Genomic DNA, 19,620 nt, shown 5'->3' with positions numbered 1-19,620 from the left:
TTTTAGCATGAAGGGCTGTTGAATTTTATTGAGGGCCTTTTCTGCATCTATTGAGATAATCATGTGAGTTTTATCATTGGATCTGTTTATGTGATGGATTACGTTTACTGATTTGCATATGGTAACACCAGCCTTGCATCCAAGAGATGAAGCCAACTTGATCGTGGTGGATAAGCTTTTTGATGTGCTGCTGGATTCGGTTTGCCAGTATTTTATTGAGGATTTTCTTATCGATGTTCATCAGAGATATTGGACTGAAATTTTCTTTTTTTGTTGTGTCTCTGCCAGGTTTTGGTATCAGAATGATGCTGGCCTCATAAAATGAGTTATGTAGGAGTCCCTCTTTTTCTATTGTTTGGAATAGTTTCAGAAGGAATGGTACCAGCTCCTCTTTGTAACTCTGGCAGAATTCGGCTGTGAATCTGTCTGGTTCTAGGCCTTTTTGGTTGGTAGGCTATTAGTTACTGCCTCAATTTCAGAACTTGTTATTGCTTTATTCAGGGATTTGACTTCTTCCTGGTTTAGTCTTGGGAGGGTGTATGTGTCCAGGAATTTATCCATTTCTTCTAGATTTTCTTGTTTATTTGTATAGAGGTGTTTATAGTATTCTCTGATGGCAGTTTGTATTTCCGTGGGATCAGCTGTGATCTCTCCTTTATCATTTTTTATTGTGTCTATTTGATTCTTCTCTCTTTTCTATTAGTCTGGCTAGCAGTCTATTTTGTTAATCTTTTCAAAAAACCAGCTCGTAGATTCATTGATTGTTTGAAGGGTTTTTTTGTGTCTCTATCTCCTTCAGTTCTGCTCTGATCTTAGTTATTTCTTGTCTTCTGCTAGCTTTTGAATTTGTTTGCTCTTGCTTCTCTAGTTCTTTTAATTGTGATGTAAGGGTGTTGATTTTAGATCCTTCCCACTTTCTCCTGTGGGCATTTAGTGCTATAAATTTCCCTCTAAACACTGCTTTAGCTGTGTCCCAGAGATTCTAGTACGTTGTGTCTTTGTTCTCATTGGTTTCAAAGAACTTATCTCTGCCTTAATTTCGTTATTTACCCAGTAGTCATTCAGGAACAGGTTGTTCAGTTTCCACGTGGTTGTGCAGTTTTGAGTGAGTTTCTTAATCCTGAGTTCTAATTTGATTGCACTTGTTTTGAGAGACTGTTTGTTATAATTTCCATTCTTCTGCATTTGCTGAGCAGTGTTTTATGTCCAATTATGTGGTCAATTTTAGAATAAGTGCAATGTGGTGCTGAGAAGAATGTATATTCTGTGATTTGGGGTGGAGAGTTCTGTAGATGTCTAACAGGTCTGCTTGGTCCAGAGCTGAGTTTGAGTCCTGAATATCCTTATTAATTTTGTCTCAGTCACGTCTAATATTCACAGTGGGGTGTTAAAGTCTCCCATTATTGGCTGGGTGCAGTGGCTCACGCCTATAATCCCAGCACTTTGTGAGACTAAGGCAGGTGGATCACCTGAGGTCAGAACTTTGAGACCAGCCTGGCCAACATGGCAAAACCCTGTCTCTACTAAAAATACAAAAATTAGCCAGGTGTGGTGGCACAGGCCTGTAGTCCCACCTACTCAGGAGGCTGAAGCAGGAGAATCACTTGAACTCAGGACGTGGAGGTTGCAATAAGCCGAGATCGTGCCACTGCACTCCAGCCTGGGTGACAGAGCAAGACTCCATCTCAAAAAAAAAGTCTCCCACTATTGTTGTGTGGGAGTCTAAGTCTCTTTGTAGGTCTCTAAGGACTTGCTTTATGAATCTAGGTGCTCTCGTATTGGGTGCATATATATTTGGGGTAGTTAGCTCATCCTGATGCATTGATCCCTTTACCATTATGTAATGCCCTTCTTTGTCTCTTTTGATCTTCGTTGGTTAAAGTCTGTTTTATCAGAGACTAGAATTGCAACCCCTGCTTTTTTTTTTTTGCTTTCCATTTGCTTGGTAAATATTCCTCCATTCTTTTATTTTGAGCCTATGTGTGTCTTTGCACATGAGATGGGTCTCCTGAATACAGGACACCAATAGGTCTTGACTCTTTATCCAATTTGACAGTCTGTATCTTTTAATTGGGGCATTTAGCCCATTCACATTTACAGTTAATATTGTTATTTGTGAATCTGATCCTGTCATTATGATGCTAGCTGGTTATTTTGCCCCTTAGTTGATGCAGTTTCTTCATAGTGTTGATGGTCTTTACAATTTGGTATGTTTTTGCAGTGGCTGGTACCGGTTTTTCCTTTCCATATTTAGTGCTTCCTTCAGGAACTCTTGTAAGGCAGGCCTGGTGGTGACAAAATCTCTCAGCATTTGCTTGTCTGTAAAGGATTTTATTTCTCCTTTGTTTATGAAGCTTAGTTTGGCTGAATTTGAAATCCTGGGTTGAAAATTCTTTTCTTTAAGAATGTTGAATATTGGCCTCACTCTGTTCTGGCTTGTAGGGTTTCTGCAGAGAGATCCGCTGTTAGTCTGATGGACTTACCTTTCTGGGTAACCTGACCTTTCTCTCTGGCTGCCTTTAACATTTTTTCCTTCATTTCAATCTTGGTGAATCTGATGCTTTGTCTCTTGGGTTTGTTCTTTTCAAGGAGTATCTTTGTGGTGTTCTCCGTATTTCCTGAATTTGAATGTTGGCCTGTCCTGCTAAGTTGGGGAAGTTCTCCTGGATAATATCCTGAAGAGTGTTTTCCAACTTGGTTCCATTCTCCTCGTCACTTTCAGGTACACCAATCTAATGTAGGTTTGGTTTTTTCATATAGACCCATATTTCTTGGAGGCTTTGTTCATTCCTTTTCATTATTTTTTCTCTAATCTTGTCTTCACGATTTATTTCATTAATTTGATCTTCAATCACTGATATCCTTTCTTCCGCTTGATCGATTCAGCTATTGATACTTGCATATGCTTCATGAAGTTCTCATGCTGTTTTTCAGCTCCATCAGGTAATTTATTATGTTCTTCTCTAAACTGTATTCTAGTTAGCAATTCCTCTAACCTTTTTTCAAGGTTCTTAGCTTCCTTGCATTGAATTAGAACATACTCCTTTAGCTTGGAGGAGTTTGTTATTACCCACCTTCTGAAGCCTACTTCTGTCAATTTGTCAAACTCATTCTCCATCCAGTTTTGTTCCCTTGCTGGCGAGGAGTTGTGATCCTTTGGAGGAGAAGAGGCATTCTGGTTTTTGGAATTTTCAGCCTTTTTGCACTGGTTTTTCCTCATCTTCGTGGATTTATCTACCTTTGGTCTTTGATATTGGTGACCTTCGGTGGGGTTTTTGTGTGGACATCCTTTTTGTTGATGTTGATACTATTCCTTTCTGTTTGTTAGTTTTCCTTTTACCAGTCAGGTCCCTCTGCTGCAGGTCTGCTGGAGTTTGCTGGAGGTCCACTCTAGACCCATTCTGCCTGGGTATCACCAGTGGAGGCTACAGAACAGTAAAGATTCCTGCCTGTTCCTTCCTCTGGAGCTTCATCCCAGAGGGGCACCCACCAAATGCCAGTGGAGCTCTCCTGTATGAGGAGTCTGTCAACCCCTGCTGGGAGGTGTCTCCTATTCAGGAGGCACAGGGGTCAGGGACCCACTTGAGGAGGCAGTCTGTCCCTTAGCAGAGCTTGAGCGCTGTGCTGGGAGATCCGCTGCTCCTTTCAGAGCCAGCAGACAGGAACATTTAAGTCTGCTGAAGCTGCGTCCATAGCTGTCCCTTCCCCAAGATGCTCTGTCCCGGGCAGATGGAGTTGTATCTGCAAGCCCATGACCGGGGCTGCTGTCTTTCTTTCAGAGATGCCCCGTCCAGAGAGGAGGAATCTAAAGAGGCAGTCTGGCTACAGCGGCTTTGCCAAGCTCGATTCAGATAGATTTTATGTAAATGATAGGTTAAACTAAGGGAAGGACGATCAGAATTACTAATTATTAAATTCCTAAGGATATAAACCACATGCCATCCTATTAGATAAAAACAAATATAATGATTTTGGTAAAGACTTACTAAAGATGCTTCTAGTAGGAAATATATACAATTTCTAACTGAATGTCCTATTACCAACAATTCCTCCTCTGGGCTTGGATAGATTTCTGGACACTGGCTTTCTCAGTCATAAAAGTAAGGAGCTAGGTAAAACGGCCTCAAGGATCCCTAGAGCTCCAAAAATTTATGGCTATGGACGATGAACTTAATAATTAAACTGAAGCCAAAACCAAAGAGGTCATGAGATAAAAATCACATGCCTTTACATCAGACAAAGCAAATGAATAGGGTTCTCTGAGATTATGTATGACTATAATGTGAGAAATAGAAAGTCAGAAGTATGAGGCCACTACAGTACCTAATTTCTGGGATAAAGAAGTCATCTAAGTATCTACTTCTCCTGTATACTCTTTCCATCTTTTCTAGTAATCACCCCTGATGTCTACCATAAGCAGGTACTTAATAGGGAGAATTGGTGTTTCTTAACTATGAATAACCAGGCAAGCAAATGTCTACTTTTATATTACATAGTGGGAAAATCTGCTGTTCTTCTTTAGTGCAAAAAAATTTGCAGGGGAATTTTTTGTATTTCTGTGAAAACTAGTTAAATAAGTACAAGTATGACACTACTTCAGAAGAATATATATAAATGGAGAGATTGAGGAACATTTAACTATCAAAGTGTGCCAAACTGAAGAATGCAATCGAAGACTAGAACATCCCAAAATGCAATTTTCTTCATTCTTTTTTTTCCTTTTTTCCTTCAAGCTGTTCATTTCATACATATGTAACATTTTATCCCCCAAGTGTTTCATTTACTCCACATCTGTGATTTGATATTTGATTAACTTTCCAAAGCTAGGCAAGAAGTATTTGCTCAAAAACAATGATATAAGGAAAAGGAACAGAATAAACCAATGTAATTTGGACTCACATAGATTATACTTTCACCCTGGGATTCTTTCATATGTCATTTTTAAAGGTAAAATTGATTCATCAACACAAACGTTAAAATCTTAAAATCCTTCACAGCAAGAACTGTTAAAGCTATTCACAGATGGGGTATCATATTTTGTGATCCCCCAGTTATCTCAATTTAAGAACTCAGAAATACTTGCACAAATAGCTTTATGTAATAGGTTCACTTCATATAATAGGGTCTTAGAAACCTATTAATTGGTTACAGTGATCTTTTGAAGGGCCAATAATACAAACAAAAAAGCAAAAGCATTTGTAGGAGGAAAACTGATAGTACAACATTTAATATATAAGATATTAAGAGTCTAGATTTCTAGAATAGAAATACTACCTGATATAAAGAGAATATACTTACTGTCAAATCACTCTCATGTGAATACTAACAGCTGACAGAAGGCAATGCTTTAAATAATAATAAACCCAGCTGTTAAACAAAATCCGAAAGGAGTTAAAGATCTCTGGTCTTTTGTCTGCTTGACTCACTGAATAACAATGACAATACTAAATTCAGAACTACAATCAAGATCCTTAAACTATTCAACCTCAATAACGAGTATAAAACTTACTCTCTAAATCTTTTGCTGTGGATTTTGGTTATTGTTGAAGATGCCATTGGACTGCCTATTCCAGAACTAGCAGGAGAGCCTTGTGACACAGGTGTCATACAGTATGGAGAGTTCTGACTTGCTGGAGAGAGTGAAGTATCACTGGGCATGCTTAGTCCAGTATCTGTGGAGATGTGGAGTGAAGGCAAAAAATTTAGAAACTTCAAATGCTGAAAAGCTCTATGTTGATCAATGTAATTTAGAACAGCCATTGTCTTTTGGGTCATTTCCAAATTTTCCAGAAGCTAATAAGGTGGGCATTTTTCATATCACAAACAAACATGTTTCATACACTACAAAAATTAAATTCTCCTATTGTCTGTTGAAGTATATTCTTAGCCAGGTGAGGTGGTGCATGCCTGTGGTCCCAGCTTCTCAGGAGGGTGAGGCGAGAAAATCGCTTGAATCTGGGAGTTTGAGGTCAGCCTGAGAAACACTGTGAGACTTCGATCTCTTTAAAAAAAAACATTCCCTCTCTCTCTCAAAAGTTAAGCATAGCCCAGAAGTCTCCACAGGGATGAGGAAGAATATACATTATCTAAAACATGTATTCCAAGAGAATTTAAATTAAAGGGAAAAAATCTGCACCTCTTAGGCCGGGCGTGGTGGCTCATGCCTGTAATCCCAGCACTTTGGGAGGCCAAGGCAGAAGATTACTTGAGGTCCAGGGTTCAAGACCAGTCTGGCCAACATGGTGAAACCCCATCTCTACTAAAAATACAAATAAATTAGCCGGGCGTGGTGGCGCATGCCTGTAGTCCCAGCTACTCGAGAGGCTAAGGCAGGAGAATCACTTGAACCCAGGAGGTGGGGGTTGCAGTGAGCCAAGATCGTGCCACTGCACTCCAGCCTGGGCAACAACAGAGATTCACACACACACAAAAAAAAGAAACAAACAAACAAAAAAAACGATACCTCTTTCCAGATCACATTACTCACTTCTTCATTTCTAGTTTTCCATCTATTTCTTAGAAATCTTTTTTTTTTTAAAACAATCTAAAACTTCCCATTATTGCTGGCAATGTCAAATTCTACCTCACCCTCTCCACACCACTCCTGATTCTCCAGGCACCACCCCGGTTTCTCTCTTATTTGGTCTTTGCTTCTGTGTTCAAGAAGCCACATTATTAAATGCCATTTCTTGACTCTACTGTCTCCTTCGTTTAGTTATTGCTTCTTTCCTAAACAGCTAAACTCAGGAAATTAGTTCGTATTTGTATATCTAGTCCATTAATTAGCAAAGTTACACATGGTGATTTTTTTTGTTTGTTTGTTTGTTTGATACAGGGTCTCACTTTGTCATCCAGGCTGGAGTGCAGTGGCATGATCTCCACTCATTGCAGCCTCAGCCTCCTGGGCTCAACCAGTCCTCCCACTTCAGTCCCCCAAGTGGCTTGGACTATAAGTGTGAGCCACCATGCCCAGCTAATTCTTGTATTTTTTTGTAGAGACAGGGTTTCGCCTTGTTGCCCAGGCTGGTCTCAAACTCCTGAGCTCAAGTGATCTGCCCATCTTGGCTTCCCAAAGTGTTAGGATTACAGGCATGAGCCACTGCACCCAGCCCACATGTATCTTCTTACCTTCCTACTGGGCTGTAAGCTATTCAACAGCAGGACCTGTCTACTATATATCTTTATTACATTCCCCAACGTCCTCCTGCCACTCTAGTTACTCAAATACATGGGGTAAGCATTCAGTAAACATTTGCTGAATGAACGGACAGATGATTACATCTAAAATCAAGGGGAATCATTAAATTGAGAATAAAAGAGAACCCTAAACAAACATGTCCCCGGTGAACAATCCTTAGAAATCAACTCATTTTTCTAAAAACAATGAAACATTGTTGCTTAATCTATGTGTAAACCAGATTTAAATGTGTTGCAAAAAGTTGGGCAATAAACATATACTAGCAGAAAAATCTTTCTTCTATGGTGGTATAAATATTAGAAGAAATCTGTGGTTTTGCTAAGTTACCAACTGGAATCATATGTATTGCTATTTACTGTATGACACTGAATCTTATTGACTAACTAGATTCTGCTTTGCAATTGCATTCATTGTGGCATATGTATTAATTCCATGAAAGCAAGAAAATCAACAAAAATGACTCAATGAAAAGTAGCCCTAAAAAGAAAGATAGCCAAAAGTATTCTGGACGTAAAAGAAAACAAAATGAAAATACTTGTGACAATTCCAGAGATCTCATGCATTTGTGACATCTTAATTTTGAGAGTTCGCTACAAATTCAGGATTTAAGACTCAAAAATGTCATAGGCCTACTATATAACACCTGTCCCCTTCTCTTTAACCATCTCCCTAAAAAAGCATCTTTAAAAGAAACCACTCTAAAAAATAAAGAGATTTATGTAAAATATGGAGCACGTCTTCCAATCAGGAGCATTAACTAGTGAGAGCTTACATATCTATTAAAATATTTCAGACCATTCCATGAGAAGAGGAGAAAGGGGGAGCTCCTTACCTTCCTGGGAAACAATCTCCTGTGGCAAATCATCAATAAAATCTAAGTGCATTTCTGTTGGTTCCTCGGATCCCAAAAGATTGTGGTCCACAGTTAAGCGCCCCTTCTTTTCCTCTCTTTCTTTTAAAATAACCTAAAAGTCATTACACTAGTCTTCAATTACTGATTACTCTTCAACTATGTACAAATGATGACAATATACATTATAAAACATGAACATGAGAAGTTTGGCTAACTGGCAAAAAGGCAAATGTAATTTCAGACACTGTAAGTTGAAGGAAGTACTGCATACAAAATAAAGAAAAGCAATTATGTTATAGAATATACAGCTATCAAACCATATCTGATGCTTTAAATCCTAGGTGGCAAACTAGAGTTTCCAAAAAAAAAAAGGTTAAATTAAAAAGTTTGGAACCCAGGTCATACAGTTACATTTGATTGACATTCTACAGTTTTCAATTATTTGGACATGAATTATCTCATTTTGACCCCTTTAACAATAGTGAGTTAAATCAAATATAATCCCCAATTTATAGATGAGAAAGATGAGAGTAAAATGGTTGCCTAAAATGATATGTGTAGCAAGCACTGAAGTTAGTACTGAAATCCAGGGCTTCTGATTCCTGGAGTCTAATGTTTTGGGATACTACATATTTAACTTTTTTTTTAACCTTACAGAAATAATTCACTTTCCAGGGCCCTGTTCTACAGTCATGATATTGATGAAAGACAGTCATGATACTGATGATATCCTGAGCTTCAAATTAACACATTATCGTCAAGATTCATGTGTATGAATACTTCTCACAACAATCTGTTGGCTATGACACCACAACCTACTTTTACAAAACAGATTAAAATCCTTATTCATCCTATAAAATAAATATCCCACCAGATTTCAGTTTACCTTTTTAAGTGCTGTGGGTCGTTTTAGTTTTGCAATTTCCTTCTCTTTTCCTTTTTTTGCTTTAGAAGAAGCAAAGTCCACAGAATTAAAGGATGTCAAACAGGGCTGACTTTTGGTTAAAGGTTTTCTATTAGTAGAGTCTTTAGTGTGAAAAGAAGCTGCAGTAACCACTAAAAACAAAGAGGAACATTAGTTTCACCATTAGGGCCAATCCCACATACTTTCAAAATTTCCAATAACTACAAAAACAAGAACGTCCTCCTCCCATGGAAAAAATGACATCGTAACAGTGGAGCACTACACATGGCTAGGCAGTGTCCCTCAGATACAGCTTTTACCTATCCTTTAGAGACTAAGCCAATGCAATTAACCAATTTAGAGGTCCATTATAGGGATAAATAATTAGTTCTACTCTCCTGTGCAACCCTCAAATATGGCAATTCCTTGCAACTAGTCTTCAGTCAGAACCATTCTACCTTTGAAACTTCACAATGCTGCACCCCTTCTTATTCCTACTGCATCTGCTATTTGTCCTTATGTAAGATATCTTATCTATCACTTCTCTCCTTATTTCAGTTGGTCAGTAAAGAATAATGATTTTACCCACTCAGATGCACTCAGCCTCATTCAGTAATTTTATTTATTTATTTATTTATTTATTTATTTATTTATTTATTTTGAGATGGAGTCTACTCTGTTGCCCAGGCTGGAGTGCAGTGGCACGATCTCGGCTCACTGAAACCTCCGCCTCCTGGGTTCAAGCAATTCTCCTGCCTCAGCCTCCCGAGTAGCTGGGATTACAGGCACATGCCACCATGCCCAGCTAATTTTGGTATTTTTAGTAGAGACGGTTTCATTATGTTGGCCAGGATGGTCTTGATCTCTTGACCTTGTGATCCGCCCGCGTCAGCCTCCCAAAGTGCTGGGATTACAGGCGTGAGCCACTACACCCGGTCTCAGTAATTCTTTTATGTCTGGTTGATACCCTCAGTTTCTACTGGCTTCTTCCAATCCTTTACTATACCTAAATCCCCAACCTCAGTCCTCTCACTCTAGCAGAGCTTTCCTGCCACTTCCCTGAGAAGATGCTATCCAATATAAACTTACAAACCACCTGAAAGGAGGTGGCAGACATCCTTAGTCCTGTCCAAGGCTCACCAACTGTCTTTATTCTTAATATCCCATCTCAGTTCCTCTAGATCCTCTAGGATCTAACTCTATTCCTATACCCTTGCATCTTTCATGTTCCTCCCTGACCCTTGACTTTTTTCTTGATCCCCTAATAAGATGCTAAAATCTTCTATCTAAAAAAAAGAAAGGTTTTTTTAAAAAGGCACACCAACTAAAAACCCTTCCCTTGACTGACTTCCCTTCAAGCTAAGATGCCATCATTCCCCTTTCCTTCCCTATTAAACTTCTAAACAGTTTTTCTCTCACTATCACTTTTCAAATCATTACAATTTCACCTCTGCCCAACCCATTCTCTTGAAACGTATTGTGAAGGTCACACATAATCTTGCAATTGCCAAATACAATTCTCTGACTCTTCATTCTACTCTAGTTTTCTTCAGCATTTGGTACCAAGGACTACATCCTTTTCCTCAAAATTCTATCCTTGCCTTCTGTAACATTACACTCCTTTATTTTTTTTATTCTTTCTCAAATCTATGTTTCTTGTTCTTCTTCCTCTTATCCTTTAAATGTGAGCATTCCACAAGTCTTTGTCTGTGAACATCTTTTTCCTAATTTTTCTTTCCCCTAACAATCTGATTTCCACAACTTCAACAATCATCTGTATTTGAAACTCACTGACTTGTAACCTAAACTATACATTCATAACTATATGCTAAATAGGAACCACCAGAATCTCCCATGCTAGCATTTAAAATACAACAGGCAGCATCCGCTCTTCCCAACAAAATTCTTCTATAATCCCTATTTTGTGTAGTAACATCGCAGCCGTTATCACCACCACAGTCATCCAAGACAGAGTCTGGAGTCATCATTGACCTGCTTCCAGATCCATCATTTCCCTATAATTCTTTTTCATCATGATCAGTCTCACCCTTTTCTTGAACATGTGTATATATGGGTGTATATATATTAAAAAAGATATATCATTATATATAAAATATATAGTTACATAATTTATAGTAATATAATTATATTAACATTTAGCAACTGCTAAATATATACATTTATTTACGTATATTAACAGTATATGTATACATATATAAACGTATATATTTAGCAGTATATACTGTATATATGTATATAATATAGACATATATACTGTATATATGTACATATATAAACATATATTAACAGTTGCTAAATTAATCGAATTTGTAACAATAAGCCATCGGAAATATCACAGGTTAATCTTGTCTCTATAATAATATTAAACATTTATTGAGTGATTATAACCCAGATACTCTAAGCACTTTACATATATCATCTCATCTAATTCTCAAGACAATCCTCAAGTAGGTACTCTCATATTAATGTGAGGAAACTGAAGCACAGGAAGGTTAAGTAACTTGCCAATGAAATACATGGAAGTACAGGATTCAAACAAAGGCAACTTGATTCCAGGGCCCCTGCTTTTAGCTACTAGGCCATACCGCCTCCAGAACACTGCTAACTGTCAGTTTTATTCCCTATTTTTACTCTTAAGTGAGAGATTACTGCCACTCTCCCCATCTCAACATGCAACTCTAAAGCTTTATATACATTCAGTACTATTTGTAATAATAGTTATTACAAATAACTATTGTAATAACAAAGGTTCATAGTGGATTGGTAACTAGATAGGTTTAAACATTTTGCACACAGGTTAAAATTATACGTTGTAATTTATCTTTCTGTCTAATAAGTAATTGTCCCTTTACATAGGATCAGAAGAAACACAAAATTCAATTTTGCCTCTCAGCATCGGTGCTGGTGCTGTACATTGGTACCTTTCCTGTTCCTTTGTTCTATTCCTCACCCTCTAAAAAAAGACTATGAAAAGAAATGAGGGAACACAGAAAAGCTGAGCTCTAAATCTGACAAGGTTTGTTAAAATAGAAATTACTGTTTCAGTAGAAAGCCAGATCGTTTTCTCATATACACATACAAACAATCTGATCAAAACCCTTGTATGCAACTGAGTTTTAAACTGGATAATTTAAGAGAGCCAGATTACTTGGGATTTTTTTTATTTCAATCTTTGAAAAAGAAAAAATTTGGGTGAGTCAAAATGCATACCAACTGACATTTATGCAAAGATCTAAAGAAGCTGAGGGAAGCAAACTATGCTGATACCTGAAGAAAGAGCATCCCAGGAAAAGGGAATAGTAAGGCCACAGATACTGAGCTAGGATCATGCTGGGTGTGTCTGAGGACTGCTAATGTGGCTAGAGCAGAGTGTGTTAGGAGAGAATGGTGATGAAGGCAAAAAGGTAATAGGGTCAGCTAAAATATGGCTTTAGTTAGGAGTCTGGCTTCATGCCAAGTGAAATGAAGCACTATCAGAGGATTCTGAGCAGTGAAGTGATATAATCCAGCTTACATTTTAAAAAGGTCACTCCTTTTAACGCAGACTAGGGGTTGTGGGGAGGGAAAAGCAGGTAGTAGTAAGGAAGCTACTCAGTCTAGTACTGTACAATAATGGGGGCTACTGTGGTGGCAAGAAATCTGGTGAGTAGTTAGAGTATGGACATGTTTTGCAGGCAGGACAGACAGGACGTGTTAAAGGACTAGGTGTGGAAAGAAAAGGAGCATGGACGATCTCAAGGCTTGTGGTTTAAGCTGACTTAAAATACACACAAACACACATACATATATATACATACACACATACATATATAAAATTTTAAAAATTTCGATTAACAACATCTAACAGATATTACCAGAGACAAACAGCAAATTGCTCAGACTAATGATATCACCTGTATATGACAGAGGTCTGGTGTTAGTAATTTGCCGTGCTTTCATTGCCTGCTGTTGTTTTTCCAGAGCAGCTAACATGTCCCCTAAATCTAGCTGCACAGGTGTTTTATTCTTTTTTCCAGCTGCTTTTGATAAAGCTTCCTACAAAATAAATATAAAAAATTAATTTTTTTGTTACAGTATGAAACTGCCATTTTAAGATGACTATATTTATCACTCCTTCTATCTATTCCATCAAACCTAGCAAGTAAACTATCACATTTGTTCATAAAAATGAATATGTACCTGTAATTTTTTTTGCTCCATACTTATTTCTGAATATTCTTGAGCTGTGGCAAGGGCTGCTGCTAAAGCTTTCTTCTTCTGACTTTTTGCACGTTTAGGAACTGAGGTGGTAATGGGAATTGGAGTCTGAACTATATTGATTGGTGAGTTTTCAGGTAAATCATCCAACTATGGTAACCAGAAAAAAAAACATTTGTTAGTGATCCCATAAAAGTCAATCATAAGGAAAAAGGATCCAGAATGTGGGAGGTTCTACAGTACAACCGGACTAGACTCTTCAAAGAATTCAGTGTCATAAAGAACAGGATTTGACAGTGGGACCATTTCAGACTGGGAAATAATAAAGGGACAAAACAGCTTAATGCAGTGGGTGATGGCTGCCTGGATCCTTGAATGAAATAAAACCAAATACATCCAAAGTAAAATTTTGCAACAGTTGGGAAAATTTCCGTACAGATTGTATGTTGTATGATGATATCATTTAATTAATGGTATTTTAGTAATAGAACTGTGGATTTCATAGAGAATTATCTTTGTTCAGGCTATGCTGGAAAGAAATATTAAAGATAGGTACTAAACACCATCTCCTGCACACTCTGCTGCTCCATGTGCCTTTACACTTATCTTTAATATTTCCCTTCAACATAGCCACTGTTCAAAAGATGTTATATTTTGCTTTTCTTTTTAAAGAGTTACTTACTACTTTAGAAGAAAGTTTTTGTTGAATATTCTCATCCTTAGCATTTCCATTCTCATTTAGTTCTTGAAACCCATCTTCATCCTGAAATATTTCACATTTTAAGTAAAAAGAGTTCAAGGCAAACTCCTAAAAAAAACTTTTTATAATGCTTAGAAGTATTGAAAAATGAGGAAGTTATTTCTTGTATTCTACTACTGAATTATTCAAAGTCGGTCTTAAAGAGGAAATGTCATTTCTCACATGCTAAAACATAAACAATTTAATTATTGAAGGACAGGGGCGTATCCACACATCTCCATTTTTTGGATTTCTGCACCTACTATTTCATTTTTATTAATAATTCTACCTTCAGATAGGTGGGTAATTGAAAAGAAATTCAAACTGGGTTTTATCACATTCAGATAATTTGAAAAAGTGTTTAACAGACAGCTTCATGTAAACTTTATTAATATATTCCTTGTTCTGCATTACTCCATATGATTGCCAATAAGGTTAAAAAAAATATTTTCCACTGAAATTAATTTATTAATATCTTCCTTTATCCTGAAAATTATATCTAATATCTTTAAATATAAGTATAGAACCAATAGTACAGTTGAGTACATGTACTACAATTGCCAGATCTGGATATATTGAAACTATTCTTGATAGAATAATTGAGATATACTCTCAAGTCCTTTGGCTCAATTACTAAACTTATCTAACATATTATTGATTTTTTTTTTTTTTTTTTTGAGATGGAGTTTCGCTATTGTTGCCCAGGCTAGAGTGCAATGGCACAATCTTGGCTCACTGCAACCTCCGCCTCCTGGGTTCAAGCAATTCTCCTGCCTCAGCCTCCTAAGTAGCTGGGATTACAGGGACCTGCCACCATGCCCAGTTAATTTTTTGTATTTTTAGTAGAGATGGGGTTTCACCACATTGGCCAGGCTGGTCTCAAACTCCTGACCTCAAGTGATCTGCCCGCCTCAGCCTCCCAAAGTGCTGGGATTACAGGCGTTAGCCACCACGCCCAGCATATTATTGATTTCTATCCTCTGACCTCAAGCAAGTTTTCCAGTTTAATCTCCCATCTATTAACTCATTTAATAGAATTTATGATCCAACCAAAATGAGTTGCTCAAATGAGTTACCAGAGATGTGTGGTGAAAAACATCTTGACACATACAAATTCTACTTGTTTCTTAAATTCATTTCAAATGTTACCTACCCTGCCACAAATCCAGTGACCTGTCTCTGCGCTCAACTCTAACCACACTCAACTAAGTATTAGGTGTGTATATGCCTACATTCTCCTACTACACAGCAACTTTCCCAAAGATAGCAGGTCTATTCACCTTAATGTATCATTCAGAGCACCTTACTGCACACATATACTAGACCACCAGGAAGAATCTGTTAGACGAATAACAATGCAATTAGGATATGAACTGTCTATCAGAGAAAGTAAAACATTTTTCTTCCTTCTCTAAAATTCTCCTGGCTGGCAGCACAACTTAACTAGACTGAACTACTCAAATCTGAAAAGCTTTTCAAATGGATTGAATAACAACAAAAATTAAGTGAAAAAGCTCCATACTAAATAAAGTCCACATGAAATCAAGTTCTACCTCTATACATTACCTCAAAATGATGAAGACACAGGACAAAAATTTATAAAAATAAACATCAGTAAAATTAATGTTAGATTAAATATATATAACCAAGACAAAAATGAGTTAATACTTCTGAGTAATTTATAATTTAATATTAGAATCACATGTTAAGACATAAAAAGTACTCACAATGTTCACAATGTAACAAATTAATTTCTTAATGGGAACATTTCCTATAACAGCTTACAAATAGAGTTTGAAAAAAATACCTCAAAATATAAAGACTCAGAATTTGGATCGCTTCTATGGGATTGACTAGAGCTTAAATGCTTATTATCTGGTCTCTTTTGCAAATTCTGTCTTCTTTCTGAGGAAGTACTGTGTCCTCGGCATCTGAATCCAACCTAAGTAAACCCCAGAGGGGAAAAAAAATCTAATTATTTTTAAATAAATGTTTCACTCAAGTATATAACACTGGCAGAAAAGTACACACAAGTGTACAACTCAATAAATTTTCACCAAGTGCATCACTTATTTTAAAGATCAAGTTTCTGACAAATAAGGTACTTATAAGAAAAATAGAAAAATGAGACAATTAATGCACATTGCTTTCTTCCCCTCGACATGAATATTTACTAGCAGCTTTATTCACAAAAGTGAAAACAGGAAACAAACCAGATGTTCTATAGTGGGTGAACAGTTAAACTAACTGTGGCATATCCAGATCATAGTATAGAAGTCTGTATCAACCACAAAATGGAATAAACTACAGTATTGATAAACTCAACATCCAGAGAACCATGGAAGTGAAAAAGGCCAATCCCAAAAAGACTGTATGAAGGCATACAAAATCTATTGAAACAACAAAATTAGAAACGGAGAATAGATCAGTGGATTCTAGGGGATAAGGAGCAGTTGATGTGGCTATGAAAGCCAACAGGGGGGTCCTTGTGATGATGGATCTGTTCTGCGTCTTGACTGTATCATGGCCAATATCCGGGTGTGATATTGCACTACAGTTTTGCAAGATGTTACCACTGGGGGAAACTGCATATTACTTACTTACTTATTTTTTTTAGAGACGTGATCTTGCTCTGTTGCCCAGGCTGGAGTGCAGTGGCTTGATCATAGCTCACTACAGCCTGAACACCTAGGCTCGAGTGATTCTCTTGCCTCAGCCTCCCAAGTAGCTGGGACTACAAGCACATGCCACCACACCCAGCTAATTGTTTTATTTGTATTTTTGTAGAGACAGGGGGTCTCGATATGTTGCCCAGGCTGGTCTCGAACTGCTGACTTCAAGCAATCTTCCCACCTTGGCCTCTCGAAGTACTGAGATTAAGGCATGAGTCACATGCCTGGCCTTTTATATTACTTTTTCAGTTAGGATCTTACTCTGTCACCCAGGCAGGAGTGCAGTAGTGCGATCAAGGCTCACTGCAGCCTCAACCTCCTGGGCACAAGTGATTCTTTCACCTCAGCCTCCCAAATAGCTAGGACCACAGGTGTGCACCACCACACCCAGCTAATTTTTTTTTATTTTCTGTAGAAGCAGGGTCTACCCATATTGTCCAGGCTGGTCTAGAACTCCTGGGCTCAAGGGATCCTCCTGCCTCACCTCCCAAAGTGCTGGGATTACAGGCATGATTCACCGTGCCCAGCTACTCTTTAATTTAACTACTGTAAGTCTTCTGATACTTGCAGTTTATTTTTTTATAAAATAGATAAAACAGGAGAATTATTTAATACAAATCTTGTTTCCAAGATTGAAGAGAATAAGCTTTTATTCAATCACATAAATTAGTATTATTATTGTATGTTATGGACTAAAATGTTTCTGTCTCCCAAAATTCATGTATTAAAATCCTAATACTCCCTCCACCCATGAGATGGTATTTGAAAGTGCGGCCTTTGGGAGGTGATTAAGTTATGAGGACACAGCCATCACAAATGGGATTAGTGACCTCATATAAGAAACCCCAGAGACCTCCTTCACCCCTTCTACCACATAAGGACAAAGCTGGAAGACAGCCACCTATGAATCAGGAAGCAGACCCTTACTGGACATCGAATTTGCCAGTGCCTTGGACTTCCCACCCTCCAGAACTGAAAGAAATAAACTTCTGTTGTTCATAAGTCACTGAGTCTATAGCATTATCTTATAGCAGCCGAAACAGACCAAAAAATCCCATTAACAAATATGCAAAATATTCAACTGTCATATGGGCAAGAAAAAAAAATTAAGCATTCTAAGACTCTTAAGACATTTCAAGTTACCTCTCAAGTACCAAATGTAGCTAACAGTAAATGCCTCTCCTAACCAGGACACTTAAAAGATATGAAAAGTATAATCTTCAGTAACAGCTACTCCAAAATTCTAACAACTGCAAATTGGAAAGAAGGTGCTGGTACACAGGCCTTGGATTCTGAAATCAAACAGATGCACACAAAGACCTGGAACCACCTGGATTCTTACGCTTGCTGTTGTAAACCAGAATTAGAGACGTGATCTTGCTCTGTTGCCCAGGCTGGAGTGCAGTGGCTTGATCATAGCTCACTACAGCCTGAACACCTAGGCTCGAGTGATTCTCTTGCCTCAGCCTCCCAAGTAGCTGGGACTACAAGCACATGCCACCACACCCAGCTAATATATATATGCAATAATACATATATATGCATTAATGGTGTTACAAACAGTAAAACAAGTTCCTTTAAAAACAAATGCAACCTGATTCTTACACTTTGAGACAAAAAGCACCAGGATTAAATTAAAACCCCCAAACTAATGGTCCCAACAAAGTTCACGTGAGCCAAATGTGCAAGTATTCCAATAAACTCATGAATGAATCAATAACCTCATGACATCGAAATACTTTTTGTCAGCTCTTCTAAGAAAGAGTTTTGTTGATAGAAAGAGGGTATACTGAACAAAACAAAGCAGAAGCTACAGCTTTGAATATATATTAAGATTCTTAAATGAGTAGCACAAATTAATTTAAAAATTTTAAAGTTTTCATACCCCATTTACAATAAAAAGGAAAAAAATATTAGAAATTGCCACTAAGAATACGTACAAACTCATTTAAAGAAAACTTTACAACACTTCCATTTATTTGATTTATTCCATTTATTGACTGACTGCTTAACTGAGACAGGGTCTCATTCTGTCGCCCAGGCTGGAGTGCAGTGGCGCCATCATAGCTCACTGTAACCTCAAACTCCTGGGCTCAAGCGCTCCTCCCACCTCAGCCTCCCAAGTAGCTAGGACTATGGGTGCATGCCACCATGCCTGCCTTACACCACTTCTAAAGAACACAAAAAAATGATTCAAGTCAGGTGCGGTGGCTCATGCCTGTAATCCCAGCACTTTGGGAGGCCAAAGCGGGTGAATCGCTTGAGGTCAGGAGTTCGAGACCAGTCTGGCCAATGTGGTGAAACCTGGTCTCTACTGAAATACAAAAATTAGCCACAGGTGGTAGCAGGCACCTGTAATCTCAGCTACTTGGGTGGAGGCTGAGGCAGGAGAATCACTTGAACCCAGGAGGTGGAGGTTGCAGTGAGCTGAGATTGTGCCACTGTACTCCAGCCTGGGCAACAGAGCAAGACTCCGTCTCAAAAAAAAAAAAAAAGATTCAAAAATAGGAAGACATATTGTTTTTGCATAGAAAGATGACACATCATAAAGGTAGCTGATTCTCTCTAAGTTTACAGATTAATTTAAATACCAATGGAACCGATTAGAAAGTCCAGAAATGGATTCCAATATATTTGGGAATTTAGTAAGTGATAAAGGTAATTAAAAGTCAGTGAAGAAGACGTCAACTTTTCAACAAATGGTGCTGGAAGATTTTAAAAAGTCACTTCAAAATTACAAAGTAGGATCATATCTTACATCATATACCAAGAAAAACTCTAAATGGAATAAAGATTTAAATGTAAAAAGCAAGGCCATGAATACACTAGAGGAAAAAACAAGCAAATTCCTTTACAGCTTTGGAGTAGGGGCAAAGCTTTTCCAACTATGATTTAAAACCCTTTAGAAGCCATAAAAAAAGGACCAATAAAGTCAATTTATAAACTTCTTAATGTTATTTTAAAAATAAACTGTGCATGGCAATAATCATGATAATAATGAGCAAAGTAAAAAATAAAAAGGAAAGCCTAGCAAAA

General features: G+C 37.6%; 1 protein-coding gene across 4 annotated transcripts in view; it reads right to left on the bottom strand.

Annotated features, from left to right (window-relative positions):
• SECISBP2L (SECIS binding protein 2 like) overlaps window positions 1-19,620 on the bottom strand; it is a 58,434-nt gene that overhangs the window by 15,025 nt on the left and 23,789 nt on the right. For 2 of the 4 annotated variants that reach the window (XM_055279044.2, XM_063640693.1), the window contains exons 8-14: window positions 15,720-15,854; window positions 13,856-13,936; window positions 13,156-13,323; window positions 12,870-13,011; window positions 8,938-9,107; window positions 8,031-8,163; window positions 5,510-5,672 (exon numbers count right to left, since the gene is read on the bottom strand). In XM_055279044.2, the coding sequence (XP_055135019.2) occupies window positions 5,510-5,672; window positions 8,031-8,163; window positions 8,938-9,107; window positions 12,870-13,011; window positions 13,156-13,323; window positions 13,856-13,936; window positions 15,720-15,854 (992 nt within the window). The remainder of the gene's footprint in view (window positions 1-5,509; window positions 5,673-8,030; window positions 8,164-8,937; window positions 9,108-12,869; window positions 13,012-13,155; window positions 13,324-13,855; window positions 13,937-15,719; window positions 15,855-19,620) is intronic. The other 2 variants (XM_055279045.2, XM_063640694.1) reach the window with 1 other exon arrangement.

Source organism: Symphalangus syndactylus, chromosome 5 (assembly GCF_028878055.3).
Source record: "Symphalangus syndactylus isolate Jambi chromosome 5, NHGRI_mSymSyn1-v2.1_pri, whole genome shotgun sequence".
NCBI lineage: Eukaryota > Metazoa > Chordata > Mammalia > Primates > Hylobatidae > Symphalangus > Symphalangus syndactylus.
Note: the sequence above shows the minus strand (reverse complement) of the source record. Positions and strands in the feature narration are given on the sequence as shown.